We start from the raw sequence: 26,078 nt of genomic DNA, 5'->3' as shown, positions 1-26,078 counted from the left end.
CTGTAATAGTACCTGTTATTGTGTACACGGAGTTCTGGCAGAGTTCAGAGCGCATCAAGTAACACAAAATAAGACAACACACAAACATATTCAGGAAATTCTACACATTTTAATAACACTTCAACGTTTAACATTTGTGGAAGTCCCTCATCACATAGAACCAGAGAACTGCTACTTGTACACTGCTACATAAGCTATACATTATTGTCTTTTTATATTTCATTTTTGATGACAAGACATTTGTCGTCAATCTAACAGCTCAAAGGCAAGAATGAACACTGGTAGATATCAGCAGTACAGACATTGCAACTAAAATGGTAACTGGTGTGATTTTAAATAACATTTAAAAATGTGATATGACTGAAAGTGTTAACACGCAGCGTCGTCTGCACCCAGACCATTACAGGCTGTTTCGGCCATTCAGAGGCACAGCACTTTGAAACATTATAATGACATGTTCAAATGAAAAGCTATATGGAAAAATACAATAGCCTATTAAAAAACATTAAAGATACATGTCAATAATCACTAAAAGTTAGCCATGACTCTATAAATAAATATTCAAAACAAGAACAGTTTGTACACACTCTTGATTGTAACTGGTACCAAAAAATAATACAATAATAATAATATCTGTAATAAAAAAAGTAATTCCTAGAGATCTAATTCAATGAAAACAACTGATCAACAAAAGACAAGACTGGTGTCTTTTGACACCATGACTCAGTTTCTACCATTGTCTCTGCATTAGACCGAAGGAAATCCAAAGCCCAAAATTGCAGCTTACAAAAGGTCTCTAAAACTGACTCTGTTTGCCCAGAGGGATCATCTACAGCGAAGCATCGTGCAAAAATCAATATCACAGGAATTTCAAAGCCTTTTTAATGAATTCAACACTGAAAAAAAAAAAAAAAGACTGAAAAGGCCAAACGTTTCTCGAAGACTTGATTCATAAAAGCATAAGGTTGGCTCAGTCTGTAGACTGTGTTTTGAGTTGACACGACAAAATGAAAATCAAAGCAGTCTCAAATATAATTAATTATCAGGAATTTATATTTGTGCTCTGCTTAAAGATAAGTAGAGCCTGTATTTACAGTGCCAACTCAGGGCATTGCTTGTTTCTAAAATAACTTTTAACTTAATAACACTTGGCATGAGACTTAACGGAAGCATATTCATTTTGAATCAAATCTTCAAGAACCAAAGTGGAAAACTGCTGGTCTGAACATGCAACTGTGTTGTATAAACAGTAGCAAAAACGTTTGTCAGGTATTACTTGTTCTTGAGTTCCTTGATAAACGCGTCAAGAAGACTTTTTGAAAATGTACCCAGCTGTGGTGATGTAACCTCTGTATATTTCATATAGTTTCTTAATGCTTAAGTCTATTACATGTATGGAAAGTGCTGTAAACTGTTCTACATATGGAGTCAGTGGCACAGGCTACCGCATTAAATACAGTGCATATCAGGCTGGGTGAATCTTATGCAACTGGTCAAGAACATGTCAATGCCATATTTCACATCAAAATCAAAAGAAAATGATGCAAAATTACATTTGACAAAAATGGAGGCTATTTTAGGACCATTAAGATTTTCTGCATTGTGACATTATTTTAATGACAACTAATGTCAGGTAAAAGTCCCAATAAAAAAAAAAAACACCTTAAAAAAGGTAAAAGCTGCATTTGCATAATGACTAAAAACATGTAACATTTTCTTTTGATTTTCAAATGTTTTTGTGGGACTCACCATTCTGTGGGACTCACCATTCTGTGGGACTCACCATTCTGCAGAGATGACACAATACTTATGACTAATTATGACCAAGTATACGCCCGATAAGATTGGTAGGTGAGGCAAACTTCTTACCTGCTTTAATAAATTAATGCTTGAAGCTTTGAGAATGGCAAAATTTAACTGGGGTGTGGTTTTGCAAATACAAAGTTGACCTTGGCCAGACTACGTTCCATTATATAGTCCACTTCATTGTATCTGCAGTATAGTATTGCTTATGAACAGAATGCTACAGTACTACCAAAACATGTAAAGCAAGGAAAGACTGACACATCACATTGTCTCAATATCAAACTTTTCTGATGATAAGCTGGTAAAGATTACTTTTGGAAAACAAGAGTGGTCAATTCTCCAATTTACTGCTGATGCCGACAGACTGAACCAAAAGGAGCTGATATAAAAGCCTAAAAGAGAACTCTGAAGAAACTATTATGAAAGTGAGCTGTTTCTGTACACTGTTTAACAAATTGCACTGTCACCTGGACACTAGGGCTGGGCTATATGACGATATATATTGTGGCGATGATATAAAGAGTCAATCGATAGAGATTTTGCTATATTGTGTATATCGCGATATGTAAATATCCACGTGGACAGCATGGCCTTAACTATCAGTGGGCAGGGCTTCACGTGAGACAGAGAATTTAAGACACATGGACAGTGTTTTACCGGCATTTAAAAGTGCAAACTATTCTTCTCAACTGACACGTGAATGTTTCAAGTGACTGTGGTGCGTGCTGTCTCTGGAGCTCCGAGGTGCGTGCGTGAGTCCAGCAGGCTTTCCAATATTTGTGCTCCAGAGACAGGAGAGCTCATAGCCTGATCACATTTACATTTATGCATTTGGCAGACGCTTTTGTCCAAAGCGACTTACAGTGCACTTATTACAGGGACAATCCCGCCGGAGCAACCTGGATTTAAGTGCCTTGCTCAAGGACACAATGGTGGTGGCTGTGGGGATCGAACCAGCGACCTTCTGATTAACAGTTATGTGCTTATGTGCCTATAATCACACCATGATCACACGCGTGGGATTTAGACCCAGGAAAACCCCAAATGGGGAAAGAAATCTCCACAGAACGGGATCACTCCCAAACAGGTCAAGAAAATGAAGAGGAGCTTCTTATTAAAACGGGTGCAGAAAAAATTAATTTGCACGACCATAATCACTCGTAATAAAAGCAATCTGAATATTATGAAAGCCAAAAGATGAACTCCATATTAATTCGGTCATTTATTTATTAATTCATTTGGTTTGCAAAAAGTGAATTTTTCTTCATATTTATTTTCTTCAAGAAGTGTTTATTTTCTTTGTTGCATTGCTTTGAGAAGATTTTAAGGTTCTTGAGCAACACTTAGAATAATAATAAGCTAATAATACAAATATTTCCAAAAATAGGCATTACAATATGGTTATTTAATATATATACCAATTTTTATTGATTGTCCAGAAAACGTTTAGTATATCGTGATATATATCGTTATCGTGACAAAAATGACTCATATCGGGATATAAGATTTTGGTCATATTGCCCACCCCTACTGACATCACATCAAACACAAACAACTGTCAAAACCGCCAGACTTTTTTTTGAGTCTCACTGTGAGAAAAACAAGCTCTGATTTACATAAAGGAAGACAGAATCTGCTGAGTCACACAATTTTCTTCAAGTCCGCACAGCTATGCTGATGTTCCCTTAAAGGGTGGAAAGTCATTACCTCATAGGACTGAACGTTTTTATAAAATGTGCTGGCATGGAAGATGCTAATGATGAGAAAGGATTTATTCCTTATAGGGTTAATTCACCCAAAGAGTATGTCATTATTTACTCACCATGTTGTTCCAAACCTGTATGACTATGCAGCATTGAGCATTTTTATGATACTTTTGGGTCCTCTTTAAAGCTTTAAATTGAGTCACTATATCCACTGCCACTGTATTTGAAAAGACGGATCGGAATATTTATTAAAATGTCTCCTTTTGTGTTCCACATGAGAAAGAAAATCAAAAACATGAGGGTGAGTAAATTATGACAAATATTTTTGAGGGAACTACACTTTTAAGTGTTTCACTGCTTTCAAGGTAGCAGAAACCAGATTCTTTTGAAAGGTGGATTCAAGTTTAAACATGACATTGTGGGACAGCCACAATCATCAAGAATGTAGGCAAGTTAAGCCAATGCCTCCACCTAATAGTCAACATGAGCTGTACTAAACTATATCCATTTAAGTCTATCTTGCCATGGCAAAGCGGTCATTTGACCAAAGCTGGCCATAGTATTCAACTGTTCAAAAGTTCATACCATACAAAGTGTCACGAGTACCAACCTCTCAACCACCAAGACTTGTCCTGACCCACAAAGTAAAGGCTAAGCAGCACAAATAATGTAAGCACATGTGAACATGAACCGTCCTTCAGCGGAATCATAAACTGAAAAGAGGACTCACATTTCTCCAGTTCAAAAGCAGTGATTGAGGGTCAGATTAGGAGAAGGTCAGAAGATGTTTCGAGTGTTGTTGAAGGAGTTGGAGAGAAAAGGGGAGCTGTGGTCGCTATAGGGAGGTGGAGGGCTGCTGGTGCTGAGGTCGGGGTAGGGCTTGAGCCCCATCTGTTTGTTGTCCTGGAGTTTACGCACCACTACATGGCAGAAATCCTCGTTATGCCGCTCGCAGGTGTCTAGAAGCTTACGCACTTTGGCGGTACGTGTGGGTTGGTTAACAACCAGTTCGTAATCCTCGCGCATGAGCAGCTCACGGGCCAACAAAGCATCTAAACTCTGGTTGAGACACGCCTCTGTCATCTGCAGCACAACGTCCTCTCGTCTTGATGCGATCCAGCGAGCGACAGGACCTTGAGAGTCCAATGCTGTAGGTAGATCTGTGGATATAATCAGGTGGTGGACATTAAGAATTAACTATGAATACTGTTCTTTTTATGGTATCCATAGAATTGACTCAATACGGTGTGTGGGTGGCGAGATTACAAATCCTACTATGGTGATAACTTTTGGTCATGTTGACATTCATATAGGGCTGGTTGATATATCGAATATTCACATTATAAATCATGATGATAAAAGCAATATAAAATTAAGCAATATCGGGAATATCGCAATGATTTGAATCCGCTCAATGATTTATTTGGCCACTATGTTTTGATTTTATGATTTAGGGATTTTTTGCGCTATTTTTGTCTTCCGGGTTTAAAATCTACATCAATTCAACTTCACAGGATGTGACGTTTCATTGTTCTATAGTGCATCATTGCGTCATCAGCGTCTCATAATTATTAATTAGACTGCGTGGACTTATCCTATGAGACCACGCAAACTATCAAGCGCTTCAGTTGTGGGTGTTGATAGTACCGGGCTGCAAGTGTCCACTGCATATCCTCCCCGTAATACTGACAGAGGGACAGGCCAGGCTTTCAATCGATGGCAAAACCTTTTAAATGTTTGCACCAAATGCATGAGTGTTTGGAGATGCGGAGAGGTGGACTGTCTCTGGGGCTCGCTTGAGATGCATTTTACATTGACTGTCCTAGACACAAACGCTATTGATCGGTCAATCCATCCACTCACCCATCCATCTTTAGGGTTCTTTTCACACTAGCACTTATGGTGTGCACCAGAGTTTGTCAAAGTTCAGTTCTGCTTATCTCCAAATAAATCCCCTTCAGAGAGCAGCTCATATCTCTTGCAACGCATCCGTGTGCTCATTACAGACAAACGCTAAAATTTTTCACATCATGACATTGATGGAAATGCAGGAACAAATGTAAGTGTTTTTCTGTGCATGTCAAGTTTAAGTGGTAAATCCAAACAGACTGATACTTTACTAGCAGAGTGAAGCTGATGTCTTCCATAGTTGTTGCCTAGATACAGTGGTAAACAGCTGCTGCTCTTACGCTGATGAAGTAATCGGGCTGCGATTTGGACCCAAATAATAGGATGTGAACAGAGACCAGCAGGGGGAGAAGGAGGGGGGAAGAAACAAGCTTGTGCAATCAAACCAAGTGTGAAAGCACCCTTAATGTGAGTGTTTTAACCGATCTAAGCACTTATATTTGTGAATCAATGTCTTGGGACGTCTTCTTAAATGTTTTTAAAGTGTAAAATACATTCACATATTTTCAATACAGAGTACATGGCTTGGCATTTATTTGCACATAAAATTACAGATATAAAATGACCAGTGTGATTATGTGTAATGTATTGCGAGTAGTGTTGACACGGTACCCACATTTCAGTAGTCGGTACCGATACCAGTGAAATTTCATGGTTTTCGATATCAAAATCGCCACCACAGCAAAAATATGCTAATAAGACAATGTGGTACGGAACATACCAGTTTAGTCATTTTTAATAATTTAATCATTATTTTAATAATTATAGTTTAATAAATATTTTTCAGAAATCCAGATTTTAAAGTTTAATTTAATTTCATCATCAAAATGGTGTCTAATCAATTAATTCTTAAAATTTGGTGAAAATTGAACTTTTCAACATGTTTTTGCATTTTTTTTCCAAATTAATCAAGAAACATTGCTTGATTATTATTATTCCAGTGAATATTACATTTTACTATACAGTTGTTACTTATTTCTGTCACAATTTCTTCAATTGCAGGGCTCTAGCTTTTATTATGAATCGTGCTTTTATTATGACGTGTGCTTTTTGCCGGAAGCTTCACTTTTCTGGAAAAACAGTTCATGGCCCAGTGTGATCATTGAAGGCTTAAGTCACATCTGAAATCTAATCTCTTTATATTTAAAGCCTTAGAGTCTGACAAATGAAATGTAGGACACAGTTTTGAGGTGTTTGTGTATGTGGTCATTTTTAATTTGTATTACTGTGAAGCACTTTGGTCAACTCTGTTGTTTTAAATGTGATATAAATGCATTTGAGTTGAGAGATTAAAGCACAAATGCTGTGATTTAATTATATAAATGTTTACATGTGCTGTGTGGTTCACAGTAGATTAGTGCTCTGCTCGGTCATCTCATACAACTTGTCTTGAATGATTCTCTATGTATGAGCGGTCGGATTTATACATTCAAAGTATGTATCTCTTCCTCATTAAGATTGCAGCCTTTAGCGGTTTAATAAATCACACTAGGACATGTCATGATTTTAACTTGATTAATTGTCCATTTCAGTGTAAGGAGTAACAGAGCACATGCTCAAAATGAACATTTTATAACTGTCGTGTGTCTGTCATTCTGCAGGTATCGGATTGAGTCGGTGCTCGGTACTACAGAAAACACTGGTATTGTTACGAGTTTTTTATTTTAGTATCGACTTTGTACCTTTGACAACACTAATTGTGAGCTTGCAAAAGTGTATAATGTATTTGTGCATTTTTTTACAACTGTGAGAATTTATGCTGTTAATTGCATTAGTTAAATAATGCTGAATGACTAATTCAGACAGTTGTTTTGTTCACTCCCACATATCCCCTCACTCCACTGTTAATCTCGCCCACTTTGGCTGGCTTTTTTTTTTTTAAACTGTGGTGAGAGTTCAACTCTGCTTAAACAGTGGGTGTCATGGCCCTATAATGGGATTTCAGTTTTGTCTGAAGTACCAAAAATCATCAAATTTCATTTATATTGGTATCAACTACTGAAACTTTGCAATTTTGACTAACTAAATTGTTCTTTGTTCACATGTTTATTTTTCATTGGAGATGCAGATATTTCACATGTTCAGGGTATGATTAAAGAAAGTGTGGTTACCTTGTGGATGTGGCTGCAGGGTGAGTGGCTGTATGGCAAGAGCAAGGTCGCTCTCAGTCTGGGGCGTATGTGGTTTGATGGGTATGTTGAAGTCAGACCCAAGCTGGCCCGTCGGGTACTCAGGGCTTAGGTTGTTCCGAGAGCAGTGGTCCACCAGAGGCTTTGGAGAATCCAGTGGAAGGGACATTAATGATGACTTTGGTACACCCGGAGCAGCTGAGAGACCTGATGTAAATTTACAAAAGTAGCAGTAAACTAATGAAAATTAGATTAGATTAAATGTGTAAAAAAAAAAGTAATGATTCCTGCCTTGAGAGGGACTTGATATAGTAAGGAAGCCCGGATGGGACATTTCTGCTTCCTGGGAAGAGTAGGAGCCTGATCCAGACGTGGAACTGTTGTCCTGTCATGTAACAAGAATAACAATATTAAGCACTTACCAGACAGTTCTGATCTATGGTCAAATGCTAAATCATTTAGAAACATTGGACTTAAAAGATAGGATAAAGAATTGAAACTGACTGGCCAGGGGACATTTAGCTCCTTCACAGTCTTTTCCTCCATTCTTTTTCCATTTGTATGAGTTGATGAGCAGCCATTTGGTGGCCTCATATACTGGGGCAAGGGAAGGCAAAGAAATTGCACAATTATAAAGTAATCTGTGACCAGAGGTGGAAAGAAACGAATTACAACTACTCTCGTTACAGTACTGGAGTACATTTTTCAAACCCGCCATCCGGTTCCTCGCACCACCGCGTGCTAAGACGGGTTGTCCACTTCTATCAATCCGCATCAGTTCGGTATTGTACTCCTGCATTAATTTCCGTAACCGTTCACTCTTATTCAAAATAACTGTCCTAGTGGGTAACACTATCGCTCATGGTGCTGTTCTGTACATCCCTACCCTGTGCTGTTTATCTTTCAGGAAATTCTCACCGGCTAGAGGCCAAACGTGAGATGAATGTTGTATAAAGAAGATATTAAAAATCAAAAAACATAATATAACCAAATTATACAATTTAGTTAATAATAATAATAATAATAATAATAACAACATCTCAATATGTAAAATAACCTTAATGTTAATTAAGACTTTATTATTATTATTATTACAATTGTAATACAATAATACTATTCATAACAACCACTTTTAGCCTTTGAAACAATCATATCTCTCACTAAACACTGTGTGATATTCCATATGATATTGCATTATATTTATTTTATTCTCATTCACGTATGTCGAAGAATTTTGGACATATGTGAATGAGAATAAACCTGAAATAGGAATGTTTCAGTCACAATGCACATTATGTAGTTTAGAGATGATTTAGAGACATTTAGAATGTTAAAAATTGTTATTTCTATTTAATTAAATGTTGTATTCTTAAAATGTATTTGTGTTTGTACAAGAATACTCTTGCAGCAATGCAGGTCTTTGGCATTTAGAAGCTGCTAGTTTAGGACTGGTGAGGAGTCTGTTTTTCAAACTAGAGACTGATTTACTTGACTTTTTGTGTGGATCTGACCGTCCACTTCCCTCTCTAACGTGGTTAAAGATTATTTTTTCAAAACAGTAATACATGGAATAGCCTTCATCTCTCTAAAACAATAGACTTTATGAGAAAATAGAATTTTAAGAGAGATGTGTTTCTTTTTGCCCCATTTTTAAAACCAAAATTTTACTTGCAGTTTAAAGCAACTTGTAAGAACTCAATACCTCCGAAAATGCAAAAAAACCCACTGTATTGTGATTTCCGCATGATAGCGCAACCATTTTCAATGTTTCTAATTATAAGAAAATTTTCTTAAGTACCAAATTAGCATTTTAGAATGCTTTTGTAAGGAATATGTGACACCGTATATGTCTGCCATCACGGGTAACAAAAAAATGTAAAACAATTATTTCAAACCGTAATAATAATTTGAAATTAATGATTTTGGCAGTATTTGTTATCAATTTAATGCATCCTTGGTGAAAGCACAAAAATGTCTGTGTTCTAAAAAAGGAAGCATATATAATATAATTTTCAATGTATATATATATAAATATATAAGTAACTTACAATGTATTTACTTGAGTAGTTTTTAGGCAAACTACTTATTTACTTGAGTCATATATAGATATTTCTCAATATTTCTAATTGTACTCAAATGAATTATTTCTTCAGTAGCAGTACTTTTACTAAAATAAAAAAATACAAATCAGCACTCTTTCCACCACTGTCTGTGACCTACCAACCAGAGATAAAACTAATGCCAAGACAGATTACAATGCATAACAGGCAGAACTACTGTACATTCTTATAATGTTCTGACAGTTCAAGTGTTTGACAAAAAGATGTGTGTCAAAGAACTCTGTGTGCCATATCTAAAATTTATATAAAACAACAGTGACTGCTTTAAAACACAAATGCAATGTGAGTTTAATCCTTTTAAAGACTTACTTTCGTCCGTTTGATTGTCAGCACTGCTTCTAGGACATCAATCTCATCAAACCTTCTCAACATGGGCTCCAGCTCAATAAGACAATCTGCAAGGTACAGACAAGGAAGATTTTGAGACACTGTCTACATTGCATTAGAGGATAAAAAGTTTTATACATGCATCAGTCTTCAGTTTTTTCAGTGTCTCATATCATCACAATATTAAAATTGAAATTCTTTGATCGTAAGAAAACAAAGTAATAATTCATGTGTTTTCATAATCGATCATTGCTATCACTTCGAGTTACAGAACAATTAGTGCTCAGATACTCATCGTGCCTATTTGGATAAAGTGACACATGCTGATGACCCTTTTGCTCTTTATGTCTGTGCACACAGCTATTTTCTCATTACCCTGGTCCATCTTCATCTAAACATTGTAACAAAGACTGAAATGGTGAAATCTTGATTAGACGAACAAAGTGATGTCAAAATATTTACTAATTTCTAAAGTAGGCTTCCTGACTCAGCTACTGTTCGGACGCACTTGGTTACTGCTCCGCACTTTGCTCTATCGCTTTTATATTTTTATATTTTATCTCCTTTTATCAACTAATTTTAACTTAAGTAAATCAGCACAATGCTCAAAAGCTTGGACTACTACTACAAAAAAATAATAAAATAAAAATAATATATAATTCTTTTATCCAACCAGCCTCCCACTGAATGTTTTCATTCCAGGGAAGGAAAAACACAACTGCCTACATTCAAAAGGATAAGAGAAAATGCCTCTTCTGGAATCTACTTGCTGCACTAACTGCCACAGACTTTTACAAAAGATTGCAGTTCTTGAAACAAAGTTACTTACAGGACCACCAAACCAGACGAAACACACAACAGAGCTTCATCATGGACGCACTCAGCATACAGCCGGTGAGTCCCATGAATCTAGTGCTCCTCGACAGGCCATACTGAGTGTAGAGAAACAAGCCGATCGACTTACAAATCGATGGCACAAACAGGGAGCGAGACCAAATGGCACTCGAGACATCAGATTGTCACGAGCATCACATATTGCCGCAGTAGGATCCTCTACCCCAGATACGGCTCTGACAAGGATTGCAAACACTGGTTTCCTACCACCGCCTATACATCTTGAGAACAGATTTGAAGTATTAATGAATGAGGAATCCCCAAACGTGATGAATGTGATCGAAAACAGACTGAATCAGCCAGTAGCTAACACTGGTGCTAACTGGCGCTCAAGGTCGAGCAGACAGCGGCATTCAGCTCAGAGCGCAGCCGGGCCCAGGACTCTGATAGTGGGTGACTCCATAATCAGAAACATTAGCAGCAGTGATACAACTACATGCTGCCTTCCACAAGCAACAACTTGGGAACTTCAGAAAATTCTGATGAAACATAAGACTGCAAATCGACTCATCATTCATGTGGGGAAGAATGATATTCATAAAGAGCAGTCAGAACTCCTTAAAAAGGATTTCAATGAACTTTTTGAAACACTTAAAAGACTGAAAGTTCAAACATTCATCAGTGGACCACTTCCAGCAAGAGGAACAAACAGATTTTCAAGGTTGCTTGGGCTTAATACATGGCTGCAAAAAACCTGCAATATAAAAGGAGTGAACTTCATAGACAACTTCAATCTTTTCTGGAGTCAGAGGCAACTGTTTCGACAGGATGGCCACCACCCAAACAAACTTGGTTCAAGAGTGCTAAAGGACAATATCTACTTCTCCCTCAATCATCCTTCTGCAGTGTGTGCCAATCCACTCAATCTGAATGGCACACACACACCTGGACACAGTATGAATGACCACAGGACCAGTATGAATGACCACTTCACTTCAGCACCTGAATGGACATGCGGTTGACAAATCACACAAGGACAATGATAACACCACTCAGTCACAACAATTTCTGCTCACGGACACAATCTCATCTGAGCCCTGTCCACAAAGTTCACCACAGACAGACTGTGACATATTAGAACTGCTCCAAGATTCAGCACCCAAGGACGACTTTCTGGAAAACACCCAGGGAAACCAGGACAGCATATTACAGCCTCCGATAACACCAGAGCAACAGCCCCTCTCACCAGACACATTATCCCTCTCTCCAGCATCTCCACATCTGTGCTTCTCAGATAAAATGGAAGAACTGGTCTATGCTGGTACCAAACTATCCCACTCTTTTGCTGCAAGCCCCCAGATATCAAGCAAAAAACGGCAGGCCCCTCAACCACCAAAGCCTGCGGGCCCAGCTCGCCCTCCCCCTCCTCCTGTGAGAGCTCTTCGTCCTCTGCCACAACGCCAGGGCTCACACCCTCCTCCATCTGCTCGAGGTGAACCAAAAACAACTGATACCAGCTCTCAGTGATATGTGTAGGGTCCCCGCTATGATAACAGTAACTTTCTCAAATGTTTACAAAACAAGCGGGAACCCAGTGTGCCTGTATCTTTCTCTATTGCTGTTTGATTACATCATAGAAAGTCTAAGGCCTTCAAAAGCCGTTCAGCAAACCCATCTAATCTGGTGCCTATTACACGCCAAACTAAGATTGATGTGGGGACAAAAAGTAAGACTGTTAAGTTAGCACTTTTAAACATCCGCTTACTTAAAAATAAATCACTTCTAGTCAATGACTTAATAAGCACATACAACCTGGATTTTATGTTTCTAAATGAAACTTGGCTAGAAGACAGCTGTAGTGCAACAGTCCTTAATGAAACATCCCCTCCTAACTTTACTTATTTGAGTGTCTGCAGAGAAGGTAGGAGAGGTGGGGGTTTAGATGCTCTCTTTAAAGATGTCTATCAATGTAAGCAAATATCATTTGGGAATTACCCGTCTTTCGAATATCTGGGTAGTGTGTTAAAAGGTCCTCCACGCATTTTACTTATCATTATTTACAGGCCACCAAAATACTCTCCAGCCTTCGCTGAGGACTTTACAGAACTGTTATCAACAATTACCTCAGAGTTTGACTGTTTTGCCATTGCTGGAGATTTTAACATTCTTTGATATATTGATCTCTCCTGCCATTGAAGCTAGATCTGTGTCTGCCAAGAAGAGATGCTTAAATGAGAACACTAGTGTACTATTTATGAAGGCTATATCTTTAACACCAAGTATATCTGCTGACTCTGTTGATTTTCTCCTTGATTCTTTTAACTCAAAAGTTAAAAGTGTAATTGATGATATTGCTCCTGTGAAAGTCAGGAAGAAGAGTGGCAGACAAAAAGCACCTTGGAGAAACTCAACAACAGTGCAAAATATGAAAAGACAATGCAGAAAAGCAGAGCGCATGTGGAGGAAGACAAAACTTGTAGTCCATTATAACATCTACAAAGACAGCATCCATGCTTTTAATATGGAACTAGGCAAAGCTAGACAGACTTTCTTCTCGAATATTATAAACAGCAACTTAAACAACACACGCACTCTTTTTGCGACTGTAGAGAGACTGACAAACCCCCCAAGCCAGATTCCCAGTGAAATGCTCTCAGACAGCAAGTGCAGTGAGTTTGCTTCTTTCTTCTCTGAAAAAATCAATAATATCAGAAAGGTGATCAGCACATCCTTGAGTTGTGCTGGGGTCAGACAAATCAAACCACAACCTGAGAAAGTAGTTACTATGTCTGATTTCAAAGAAATTGATGGCAAAATATTTGGAAGAAACCGTACAGCACCTTAAAACATCAACCTACGCCCTTGATGCACTTCCCACATCTTTTTTCAAAAGTGTGTTCAACTGTTTAGAAGCAGATCTCCTAGAAGTGATAAACTCCTTACTTCTCTCTGGGAGTTTTCCAAACTCCCTGAAAACTGCAGTTGTCAAGCCCCTCTTGAAAAAGAGCAATCTGGATAAGACCATATTAAGCAACTATAGACCGATCTCAAATCTTCCTTTCATAGGCAAGATCATTGAAAAAGTTGTCTTCAATCAGCTGAACAAATTCTTGAACTCAAATGGATACTTTGACAATTTTCAATCTGGTTTCCGATCGCATCACAGCACAGAGACAGTGCTCATAAAGATAATAAACGATATTCGCTTAAATACTGATACAGGCAAATTATCAGTACTGGTACTACTCGACCTCAGTGCTGCATTTGACACTGTCATTCACAACATACTTCTTGACAGGCTGGAAAACTGGGTGGGGCTTTCTGGGATGGTCCTAAAATGGTTCAGGTCATACTTAGGTTATTATGTGAGTATAGGAGACCATAAGTCTGAGTGGACGTCCATGACATGCGGAGTCCCTCAAGGCTCAATTCGTGCGCCACTCCTGTTCAACCTGTATATGCTCCCAATGAGCCAAATAATGAAAAAGAACCAAATTGCTTACCACAGCTATGCAGACGACACACAGATCTACTTAGCCCTATCACCTAATGATTACAGCCCCATTGACTCCCTATGCCAATGCATTGATGAAGTTAACAATTGGATGTGCCAAAAATGTCTTCAGTTAAACAAAGACAAAACTGAAGTCATTGCGTTTGGAAACAAAGATGAAGTTCTCAAGGTGAATGCATACCTTGACGCTAGGGGTCGAACAACTAAATATCAAGTCAGGAATCTTGGTGTGTCTCTAGAGTCAGACCTCAGTTTCAGTAGTCATGTCAAATCAATAACTAAATCAGCATACTATCATCTGAAAAATATTGCAAGAATTAGATGCTTTGTTTCCAGTCAAGACCTAGAGAAACTTGTGCATGCTTTCATCACCAGCAGGGTGGATTATTGTAATGGACTCCTCACTGGCCTTCCCAAAAAGACCATAAGACAGTTGCAGCTCATACAGAACGCTGCTGCCAGGATTCTGAGCAGAACCAGAAAATATGAACATATCACACCAGTCCTCAGGTCTTTACACTGGCTCCCAGTTACATTTAGGATTGATTTTAAAGTATTATTACTGGTATATAAATCACTCAATGGGCTAGGACTAGTGTTGTCACGATACTAGAATTTCTAACTTCGATACGATACCTTGAAAAATATCGATATTCGATACCATTTTCGATACCACAGAGAAAAAAACTGCCACAATATTAAGAGGGTAGAACTGTCTAGAACATGACAATGAGGTATATTTTACATGAACAAAATGTCCTGAGGTATTGCACTTGTTCAAAAGCCTCTCAGATTGCCATACATTCAAAAACCAATAAAGTGCAAGTAAATAAAAAGTGCAATCTTTTGTATTTCCAAGTCAAATCAAATCCAATCTCAATGTCAACAAAAGATACTTAAACGTCAAGGGGGGTTGGGGTTGACTAGCTTTCATAAGGTCTCTCGCTCTCTCCCTCTCTGCGTGCACGCGCTATGTATGTTGTGTCGCGCTATCTATGTTATGCGTGCAGTATGTTCTGTCTCGCATGTGCGCTATAGATTCGGGAGATTTGAACTAAATTGCGGGCATCAGGGAGAAGCTATCAATATACGGGAGACTCCGGAACTTCCGGGAGACTTGGGATGTCTGGCTTCATATCAAAAATATTTCCAGATAGCACTCCTGCTGTGTTCTTTATCAAACAAAACTGGTCGCGGGGGCGCCGCATGCACTCGCCATCTTTACATTCACTTCACTTTTGCTATTTAACCAGAGCGAATGAGAGGAGTGCGAGTGTGTGTGGTGTTTGTCAACGCGCCTTTGGAGAGAAGTGAAAGTGACAGCTCGGCTAGTATCGATACTTAGGGAAATTAGTATTGGTACCGTTCAGATATTTCAGTATCGATATTTATCCAAATATCGATATTTTTGACAACACTAGCTAGGACCTCAATATATTGCAGACATGCTCACTGAATATAAACCCAACAGATCACTCAGATCATTAGGATCACATCAGCTAGAAATACCAAGGGTTCACTCTAAGCAAGGAGAGTCTGCTTTTAGCTATTATGCCAGCCGCAGCTGGAACCAGCTTCCAGAAGAGATCAGATGTGCTCCTACAGTAGTCACATTCAAATACAGACTCAAAACACATCTGTTTAGCTGTGCATTTACTGAATGAGCACTGTGCCACTGTGTGTCCGACTGTTTGTACTGTATTTTATTTTATTCTTATTTTAATCTCTTCTATGTAAAGCACTATGAATTACCATTGTGTATGAAATGTGCTATATAAATAAACTTGCCTTGCCTTGCCTTGCCTTGCCTAAAGCTAAACTGCCAGATCATGTGCTGATACAAATGCCAATAAAGTCATATTACATTGACACAGTTGTGGTTAGATGATGAATCCTATGAAAAAACCAGAAGCACAGATCACTCTCTGGATTGTGACATCAGGAATAACATTGTTATAACACGATGTGCAGGCTGACACTCACTAAGGAAGGAAGGCCGTTCATCAGGGTTGGTGGTCCAGCCGCAGGTCATGAGGTTAATGAGGGTCTCTCTGCTGGGTATGTCTGCCGGCAGACTATCCAGACTGGTATCAGGCCGAGATCCTCGCAAAACACTGAACATGATCTGCATGGGGTTGGTGGCCTCTGACCACAAAGAGTAAAAAATGAAAATGTCATAGGATGAATTAATGAATGCTGCTTGGATAGATTATAATACTGTCATTTAAGAAATTAAGGAAGTAACCCAGAAAAATACAAGTCATAATTTTCTATGCATCAAAACATGACTCAGCAAATTCTGCCACAGCTTAGTGCCGAGTATGTCAATTGTGGTGCTTTTGTTTTTAAGTTCTTTATAATTCATGCAGCTGCATTTTACTGAGCAAATCTGCCCAACTAATACCAAACGTACATATGTAAGAGATAATGTATTGTCACTCGTTTATTTTTACAAAATAAACTAGGCATGTGATTGGCACAGGACAAAAAAAGCACGAAAATGTACCGAACAACGACTACTTCATCAACTTAGTTTTACACATTTTTATTAAATTAATTCTTGATAAGCAGTAGCTACTTTTCAGCACAAAACCACCCAAACAGAGTGTAGAAGACATGAAATCTACACTCAGTGATCACTTCATTATGAACACCTGTACACCTACTTATTCATGTGATTATCTAATCAGCCAATCGTGTGCAAGCAGTGCATAAGATCATTCAGATATGGGTCAAACACTTCAAACCTTGAGACGGATGGGCTACAACAGCAGAAAACCACTTTGGGCACATTATTAGGGCCATAGTGTTCATATTAAAATGATCAGTGAGTGTATAGCCAACATTTGGGAAGGAATCACTTTCACAAGCTTTGTGATTTGAATTGTAATATGATAAAAATGTTGGATCACATCATATTGCACTGCTCAGCATGTTCCGCACACAGCTGATAGCTCACGCGTCGCTGACTGAAGCGGTCAATACAGTTGGGAGTGGTAGTGGCGTAGTGGCTAAAGCACAGGGCTGTTAATCAGAAGGTCACAGGTTCTAACCCCACAGTCACCACCATTGTGTCCTTGAGCAAGACACTTAACTCCAGGTTGTTCCAGGGGGATTGTCCCTGTAATAAGTGCACTGTAAGTCGCTTTGGATAAAAGCGTCTGCCAAATGCATAAATGTAAATGTATGCAGAATTTAAAAAAAACAACAACATTTTGCAATTTAATAATCGTACAAGGCCATATCGTGATTTCAATCTTAATTCAATCCACAATGCTGCCTTGATGGTTATCCCAATAGCTCTGAGGTCAAAGTCTGCAGATTTCAAAGGGTTTTGGATGGTTTTTCCCTCTAAATGTAAATGCTCTTTTACAACTGGAAAAAAAAATTCTGTTTAGACTTGTCTAACATTTCCTATTGTCTGGACACTGTCTGTACATACAAATGGTTAAACATACTGGCTCTGAATGCTTTACATGTAAAATTTCAAGTTTTCACTGCAAAGATCACGCCCATAACGGTTGAATTGTCTCTTAACAATAGCAACTCTAATTGTTAAGAGTGAATGACACTCATTTGGTTGACAAGTGCTTCGTACTGTTACAGAGAATGCACAGCTTACCGAGAATTCACGTGGGTCACATATTTATGTTGGAAAAAACTGAATTCTAGATGAATCCAGAAAAATCACATCCTGATAAACAACCCTGACACAAAGCAGACTTGCCAAATAAATACAATGCCAATCAAGACTCCACAAGAGAAAATACTTTGAATTTTTCTAATTTCATACACTTTTTCCTCAATATAAATTATATTATCAACGAAACAATTAGAGTGAAAAGTTTAATCAAATACATTTTTTTTACAATTAACTAATTAAATTAACATAAAAGTATTTCAAATATTTATTCATATTTTGTATGCCCCATTTTTATGTGGTTTGGCCATTTTTTTTTTTAACCAGAATAAAGGATTCTTTTATGAGAAATACTAACCAATGGGCAACATTGGTTACATTGTAGTATCATATAGAAAGCTACAAAGAACAGATTTTCTGCCTCATTCTATAAACAGAATCCACAAATGATCAGAAGATGATGTTGTTATAAACACTGATGGGTTTTGAAGTTGTAAGTTTGTAGAATCAGAAATAGTTCCTGGTGTAAATCTTCATTTTAATATTAAGCATTATGTCATAGTAAAATGGTATTTCTAGTCATTAGATGCATCTAGCCATTGCATTTACTTGAAAAGCTATTTAGGCTTTTTCAGAGCATGTCGTTTTTACACAAGCGTATTTTGTTTTACAGTACTGGCAGATTATTTCATGCTTTTAATAGTCAAAAGTAAGTAAAAAAATCTGCCAGTTCTGAAAAAGTAATCCAAAGTATTTAAATTAAGTTACTGATGATAAGTAATCTAATGGAATAGATTACAAAGGACATTTTGAAGCATGTATTCTGTAATCTGTAGTGGAATACATTTCAAAAGTAACCCTCCCAACCCTGCAATTGAGTATCCTTAAACATTCAGTATATTTCCAGGTAAATATTAGATTTTAAATGACAGATTGTTTTTATGTTGATTATTTTATTATGTAAGAAGAAAGAAATCGCAGATGATACGAGAGATATGAAACTTGCACATCTATGTAGGAAATCACTTGCCTGAGTCAATTGTCAATTATACAGTTTAATGGTAATTTTACAAAAATTCACATTTTAATAAAATGCGAGTTCAATAAAACAAAACCCCATGTGAATATCACAGAATTAATTGGCAGACTTTTCTATCAATCATGGAGCTCAACAGCTATGAAAGGCCAATGTAACCTACCTTCATATGGTATCCGCCTCGAAAGCACTTCCCACATGATGATGGCGTAACTGAAAGAGGAAGCAGAGAACAGATGAGAGAATGGTTTCAATGCTGCCATGCTGCCACTACATCCACATTGGGCAATCCCCTTCCGGGATAAAACACTCTCCAATCAGTCCAATGTTTTCAACGTGCCCTCTACACTAAGATAAGAAAACTTAAGGACATGGCTAGATACGAACTAAAAGTAGCGCTGTTCCAGTAGATTGACAGTTGCTCAGCTAAAGGTGGGTGCACACTGCACGATTTATAATAGTCCTTCACGATTGTTGCTTATCAGACTGTACGATATGAACGCATTGATATCGCTATGGAACACTGTGCAACATTATGTCAGACTGCACGATATACATAGTAGCCGACTGGTCCCAATCATCACGATCAGTGAACGTGACTCACGTTACAGGAGTGTAGTGCAATAGAAGCGAAACGGCGAAATTTGCCCACCACTGAGGAGCATATTTTTTCTCTCTCTGAAAGTCAGGACATCAGCATTTCCATTGCTCCAACACCACTCCATCATGAACATAGGCTAACATTTACAAGAAAGATGGATTTTGACAAATAGGCTCATAAAAAGACCACTAGATCACAAATACAGGAAATTACAGATGTTGACAATAACGCGAGTGCGGGAGGTGGCCTACAGTAGTAATGAACTACCACAAGCAAATATTCATTGTTGAAATAAAAAGACATGTGGGATGAAAAATTACAAACTTCCCCATTCACATTGGAGAAAACAAAAAAGGTAGGTTATAGTCCGTCTTTCTCCTTTTTTAGATTACTAACCTATCGGCCACGCAAATAATCGAAAATTCATAAATGCTGATAATATATCACACTTGCAAATTCCCTATGGATGATGCACAAACAAGACGTAGATTTCTATAATTGTATCAAACTGTGTTTGCTGATTTGGATTAAAACGTCCCATATATACTTCCCAGTATAAACTGTTCAATCTTTCTATTTTATTTATTTATAAAATTGGAGTAATGTGAATCTTAACTAAAGACGTTTACAGATGCTTACAGTAAATTTATTAAAAGTAAAATAGTAATTATAATAACGTTGTAAAGAAATTGCATGATAAATGTAAAGACAAATAACGAGAAAATGCAATCATTCATTTATTTTTGTTTTGTAAGCTCTGTATATAATTCAGAGAATATTGCTTTCATATTGCTGAGGTGTTACACTTTTCTCCAAGTATTTATTAAAACATTTTATATAAAATGAAAAGAAGAAAAAACATTGAAAGTGCTTGAGCTGAGTGATAACTGGGCACAAATGTTGCTACAGTGGTGCGAGAGAGTAGCGGAATATCTTATCCTGTCGTAATAACAGTCACACTGTACGGCTACGATGCTAAATTTCTGACACTGCCAGTATTTGAGGCTGAAGATCATCTCAAAGGCTATTAATCGGCCGTCTGTGAACATGTCACACTGAACATCGTGAGATTGCCGATTTTGCCCTGCGACGAGAGAAATCCTTAAGGATTCCCGAAATTTGTCTCAGATGGCAGAATCATGGCAAAAATCATACAGTGTGCACCCACCTTAACTTCAAAATAGAGTTTTTTTAGTTAGCTTTTCCAGTTAAAAATCTACTTCTTCAAACAAGTACATGCTGCAATGCTATTTTTTAAACACGTAGCTTTACAAACGAGCAAACTGAGATAACAAATGTGTTCACCTCACTCTTGATCTCATATGAAGCATTGGGAAGTCACTTTATCATTTCAATTTGGTGAATCAGTTCATTCGACTGATTAAAGTCTTTTCTGTAGCCACATCCAAAATAATATTGTTATATTTTTTACAATAACTTTACAAAGCCATATACAATTTAGTCAAATGCTATTCAATTATATTAAAGTATTAGAACATTTCTGTTCACATTCTGCTCACTATTGTTCTTATTAGTAACAATAATAACAAATATTTTAAGAGTTTTAAAAATGTTTAAGGATGTTGCCAAATCTACCCTTAAATTGCTTCAATTTTGTTAGCTACTTTTTGTTGGTGGCTTGTAGTGTAGTTACTCTAATTACTTTATAGCTACAATGGTACCAACAATGTAGTTTAACTACTTTCAATTATGAGTAGCTTAAAGCTTGACAAACTACAGATTAAAAGTAGCTTTCCCAACATTGGTCTTGTACAGGCTGACATTTTGAGGATAATCACATAAGTCACTTCCTTTTTCCTTTCACCAGAGCAGTGGCTGAATAAAATAAAGGCCACATTCATACGTTTTTTTCTCGATGCAGTTTTGGTGAGCTATGAGTAACCTTTAAAAATAAATCTACTGTGTTCCATTTCCCAGCCTCTCTCGGTGTTCTGGGAATTCATTCAAACATTCTCAAAATCCAAACAGGGATTTGTGACTACACACAATATGAATGTAACCACCACCCATTTTTTTCAATGTCCAGCACTTCCGGCCTCACCACTTCAACTTTTTAGGTGAAACATGTCCCTCATCTGACAGGAACTGTGCTGAGTCAACAACAGACTGGGGTAATGGTGCAATAAGAGGGACAGTTGAAGTTGAAGGGAACTGCTGAAGGGAATGCCCCGAAAATATAGGAACTGAGAGAGCAGGACAAAGGTACAGTTAAAACTGTGTAGGAATAGTTTGAAATTGATCAGGCTGAAGTCAATGCGGTCAAAACTGTGTTTACAGGAATCTACAAATGCATAAAAGATACTGACCTGTACATGTCATATTTGACATCAGCTCGACGGTTCTTGGAGGGCTCATATTCCTCTGGTGGCATATAGATGACGGTGCCTCCCATTTCGGCAGGTTTTGAGCTAGACCCTTTAGTGATAGAGAGCTGACGCCATTTAGACAAGCCAAAATCAGCTATCTATTCACAAACAAAGACATACAAAATCACTTTAGAGCAGATGGTCAAAAGGGTATAGCAACATCTATCGATCAATCTGTCTGTCTGTCTATCTATATTCTTTTATAAGACATGTTAATAGACTATCATTTTAAAAACTGGCTTGAGGGCATAAATATGATAAAACTCTTAAATGTTGACAAAATAAATTCCTAGCAGATTTTTTAATTTACAGTGGTTCTCTTTCAGGAAAATATATGAATGATATTAATGAGTCATTTTGTACAACACAAACTGATAATGACCCCTCCCACCCGTCTCCAATAGTATGTAGCAAACTAGATTGGTAAAGTTTGTCAAGACAAACTTTGATGTTGCTTGACAATGCCTTGTTTGAAAGTTTAAACTAATTTTAAAAGTTTGAAGTTTAATCGTCACACAGACATTACAGTAAGACAGATTAGACATACAGAGAAACTTAAAGAAGATCTGGAGTGGGTTTGTACACATTTGAATTTTTGACAGTTAGAGTCTGAATTAACGAGCATTCCATTGGCCCATTTAAACATTCCGTAGATGTTAGCCTATGGGATTTTTGCTGTGTAAAAATCTCAAGTCCAATAAGTTAGAAAAGACATTGTATACTATTACAGACAGTTTGAAGGACTGTGCCGAGTTTGGTGAGTGTAGCTTGAAAGCTTTATAAAGAGTTAGTGTTCAAAATTTTGGTCTTGGTTTAGGGATTTTTAAAGACCCTAAACAGAGTTTGTTGACAACTTCAAGCCAACATAATTATGGTTTGTTGGTCTGCCTTATTTCATGTTAATGAATTAATTATTCTTATTATTTTATAAATGCATTATTCATTTTAAAGAGCACCTATTATGGTTTTTTAAACGTGCCTAATTTGGTTTTAAAGGTGTCATACGGTAGATTTACATGCATCCAAGGTCAAAAAACACATTCATTTACTCATAATTTAAATTGCAGCATTACCTTTTTTTCCCCAGTGTCAAAAACGACTTGTTCAATGATATGTTCTAAAGCATTCATTCTAAACTCCTCCTTTCAGAGAGCCTACTCTGCTCTGATTGGCCAGATGTCCCAGTCGGTTGTGACTGGTCTACCTCGTAGTGTGGTGTTTGAGGGCGGGTCAAAGCAGTTCGTGAACAGCCAATGAAGACCAGAGGCGAGTTTTTTGTTACCAAATTGTGTAGGTTAGTAAGTAAGTTAGTAAGTATGTACTTACAGGAAGTAAGTCTGGAATTACTAATGACTCTTTAAGTTGTTCAGAATCGGTTCTTTCTTTTGGGAGTCAATAACTCCTTTCGTCGTGCACTTTGATTTTTGAAACTTTGCAGACATTTTTTACATTCACAAACAGCTATTTTACACACTACATGAAAGGTAATATTTGAAAAACCATAATAGGTGCTCTTTATGAGCATTTTCATTGTGTTTGTCCCTGGTAGAAGCGGTCAAGTGTGGTTTTGCAGAGTGACAAACACAGTTATATTGATTATTTTAAAAAACAGGCAAACCCTTTGATCCGTTTGGCCCCAGTAGGAAATATGTGTGCATCAAGCCATATCATGTTTTTTTTAAAAGGGTATGAAAGAGGCGCTTGATAGGGGTAAGACGTTCATGCTTGAAAAATAAATATGAAAATGTCTAGCCATGTTTAAAAAGGATTGCTGTGAATTTGAAAACATTTGTAGGACACATGGGAAGACATACAAGTCACAAATAACATACTGATAAATATGTATGTCTGCACATTCTCACAATGTTTCACATACCAACAAGTGTTTTCAAACAAAAGTCAATACATCACAAGTAAATCACCTAGATATTCCAAAAAGTTGGTAACTTTTTACTTGCTAGCTAAGCTTCAAAAAAGATCTCTGCAAATATCATGAATAAGCGAAAAAGCTAATAAAATGGGGCGCCCGCAGACAATTCCAGCAACATGTCTGCTTGACCAAATGAACAAACCTTGACATGGTACTCTCCATCAAGCAATATGTTCTGAGTTTTTAGGTCATGGTGTAGAAGTGGTGGGATCATATTGTGGAGGAAGTTGACCCCAAGAGCAATCTCATAAAGAATACGAAGTCTCAAAGTCCAGGCTACCACTGGGTACATATCTTTCTGTAACACAAGTATAACAATACAAGAATCAATATTCAAGAACCTGTATGCCAGCCACAAGGGAGAAAATGAAACTGCATTGTGCAAATTAAAAGTACTTATGTCATTATTACTAAAAACACAAAGTTGACTGTATAGTTCTACCTCATGTAGCAGTTCATCAAGTGATCCATTGGTCATGTACTCTGTCACAATGCAGAAGAACTCTGGCTCGTTGCACACCCCAAAGATCTGGATGATATGGTTGAATCTAGCTTTGTGAAGAACCTCAGCTTCCTTTAGTAAACAATTTCTTTCCCTGCAAATGGGTTAATAATTAGACAAGAGCTGGGGAATTTCTAAACAAGACAAGACAAAGGGACTATCAGGGAGAATCAGGGTTCCCAGACAATGACAAATTTGTGGCATAATGTTGATAACCTCAAAAATTATTTCAACTCATCCCTTACAATGGAAGTGACTGGGGACAAGTTGTGGAGGGTTTATTCTTCTGTTTAAACATGTGGATCATTTGAGCTTTAAGGTTGTTTAAATCGTCATTTTTGCACCGTTCCAGGGATTATGGCATTACATCACCAATGCAATGAAGTAGCAAAATTGGATGAACAGAAATGGTTAAGCAAGTTTATCACACTAAATTATTAAGGCCTACATCTTGTGGCTTTACTTTTGAAACAGTGATGTTTACACATTGGGGGCAATTGTAAGTGCTTTAACCCAAATTACATTTTTTTTAAAGAAAAGGACAAGAAATAATTTTTTGTGGTTATTAACATTATGCCACAAATCAAATGCTGTCAGTCTGGTCTATTCTAGTCTGACTGTATAGGTGTCAACAAACCAAGAAAGTATTCAAGACTCTTGCACAAACGGTAGTTTCCAACTGCTGTACGTCTACAAAGCATGCTATATGACCACATACTTAAGTAAAGTGATGCACAACTTCAAAAGCCTGTGTCAGATTAATATAGTATACTTTTCAATGATATGCCATGAAATAAAAGACATGGAAATACAAGCATTGGTGTCCATAACAGATTGGAGGGATCACAGCTAGCATACAAATGCCCTGATCGGATCAGCAACATACATAATTTGACAATGTTTTAGGCACTGTGTATCAGAATCAACAAGAAAGCAAAGCACAGATCACTCTGCACTGTACCCACCTTTCCCCAACCGGTGAATCCAGTTTCAAGCACTTGATCGCGACTGTTGTGCGCCAGTCACTGTGCTGCGCCTTGAACACGGTCCCAAAACCTCCTTTACTGATGTAGTGCAAGTCCGTTAGTTTCCGATACGGGATCACCGGTAAGGTGCTGGTGAGACTGCAGATGTTGACGCAGCCGGTGTGCTCCATGCTTCTGGTTATTATGAGACGAAACGGGTCCGTTTAGTTTTAGTGTCAGACACGAAAAGGGAATTGAAAGCACAAGGCGATAGAAAAGCACGCGCATTTATCTACATGTTGTGAATAAGGTCCGATTTACGTACTAAATGTTCCCGAGAAAAGCATTTGGGACGCGTTTAAATAACTACTAAATAAGGAAAGCTAAATTAGCCTTATTAAAAGAGCTACTAATTATCAGATGGAAATTAAACGTGTCAAATAGCTCGCGCGTGGAGACAAGCCCACAGGCAGAAAACGTTTTTTATATATATATTTATATATATATAAATATATATTTATCAAGCCGCTAAATAAATTGCAGGTTAACGACAAAAACAAATCAGATCAGTGCGAAGTGAGATTTGTCGATAACGAAACGTAGCTGTGTTCGCGGTCAGATGTTTCGCAGGCGTATTGTGAGTGGGTCGGACCAAATCCACACACGAAACGTT

The 26,078-nt window shown here is 37.6% G+C and overlaps 1 protein-coding gene across 2 annotated transcripts; it reads right to left on the bottom strand.

Annotated features, from left to right (window-relative positions):
• LOC127649395 (receptor-interacting serine/threonine-protein kinase 2-like) lies at positions 1 to 26,078 on the bottom strand. 2 transcript variants are annotated; one of them, XM_052134465.1, is made up of 11 exons: positions 25,406 to 26,078; positions 24,381 to 24,534; positions 24,081 to 24,236; positions 21,949 to 22,106; positions 19,184 to 19,233; positions 16,328 to 16,489; positions 9,979 to 10,064; positions 8,054 to 8,146; positions 7,841 to 7,934; positions 7,532 to 7,756; positions 1 to 4,672 (listed from the first exon to the last, which is right to left on the bottom strand). In XM_052134465.1, the coding sequence occupies exons 1-11, from the start codon at positions 25,594 to 25,596 to the stop codon at positions 4,290 to 4,292; spliced, it is 1,752 nt and encodes a 583-aa protein (XP_051990425.1). In that variant the 5' UTR covers positions 25,597 to 26,078; the 3' UTR covers positions 1 to 4,289. The 2 variants fall into 2 exon arrangements, with proteins under 2 accessions (XP_051990425.1, XP_051990426.1); XM_052134466.1 differs by lacking the exon at positions 16,328 to 16,489 and having other exon boundaries at positions 3 to 4,672; positions 25,406 to 26,077.

Source organism: Xyrauchen texanus, chromosome 9 (assembly GCF_025860055.1).
Source record: "Xyrauchen texanus isolate HMW12.3.18 chromosome 9, RBS_HiC_50CHRs, whole genome shotgun sequence".
NCBI classification, from domain to species: Eukaryota; Metazoa; Chordata; class Actinopteri; order Cypriniformes; family Catostomidae; genus Xyrauchen; species Xyrauchen texanus.
The sequence above is the reverse complement of the archived record's forward strand: the minus strand, read 5'-3'. Positions and strand labels throughout refer to the sequence as shown.

What these genes read in the sequence shown, in the direction of transcription:
- LOC127649395 (XM_052134465.1), bottom strand. Translation starts at nt 25,596, where the DNA reads ATGGAGCACACCGGCTGCGTCAACATCTGCAGTCTCACCAGCACCTTA. An exon ending in GATTCACCGGTTGGGGAAAG is followed by an intron (nt 24,535 to 25,405) that starts GTGGGTACAGTG and finishes ACCCATTTGCAG; the next exon opens with GGAAAGAAATTGTTTACTAA. An exon ending in ATGGAGAGTACCATGTCAAG is followed by an intron (nt 22,107 to 24,080) that starts GTTTGTTCATTT and finishes GTTTGTGAATAG; the next exon opens with ATAGCTGATTTTGGCTTGTC.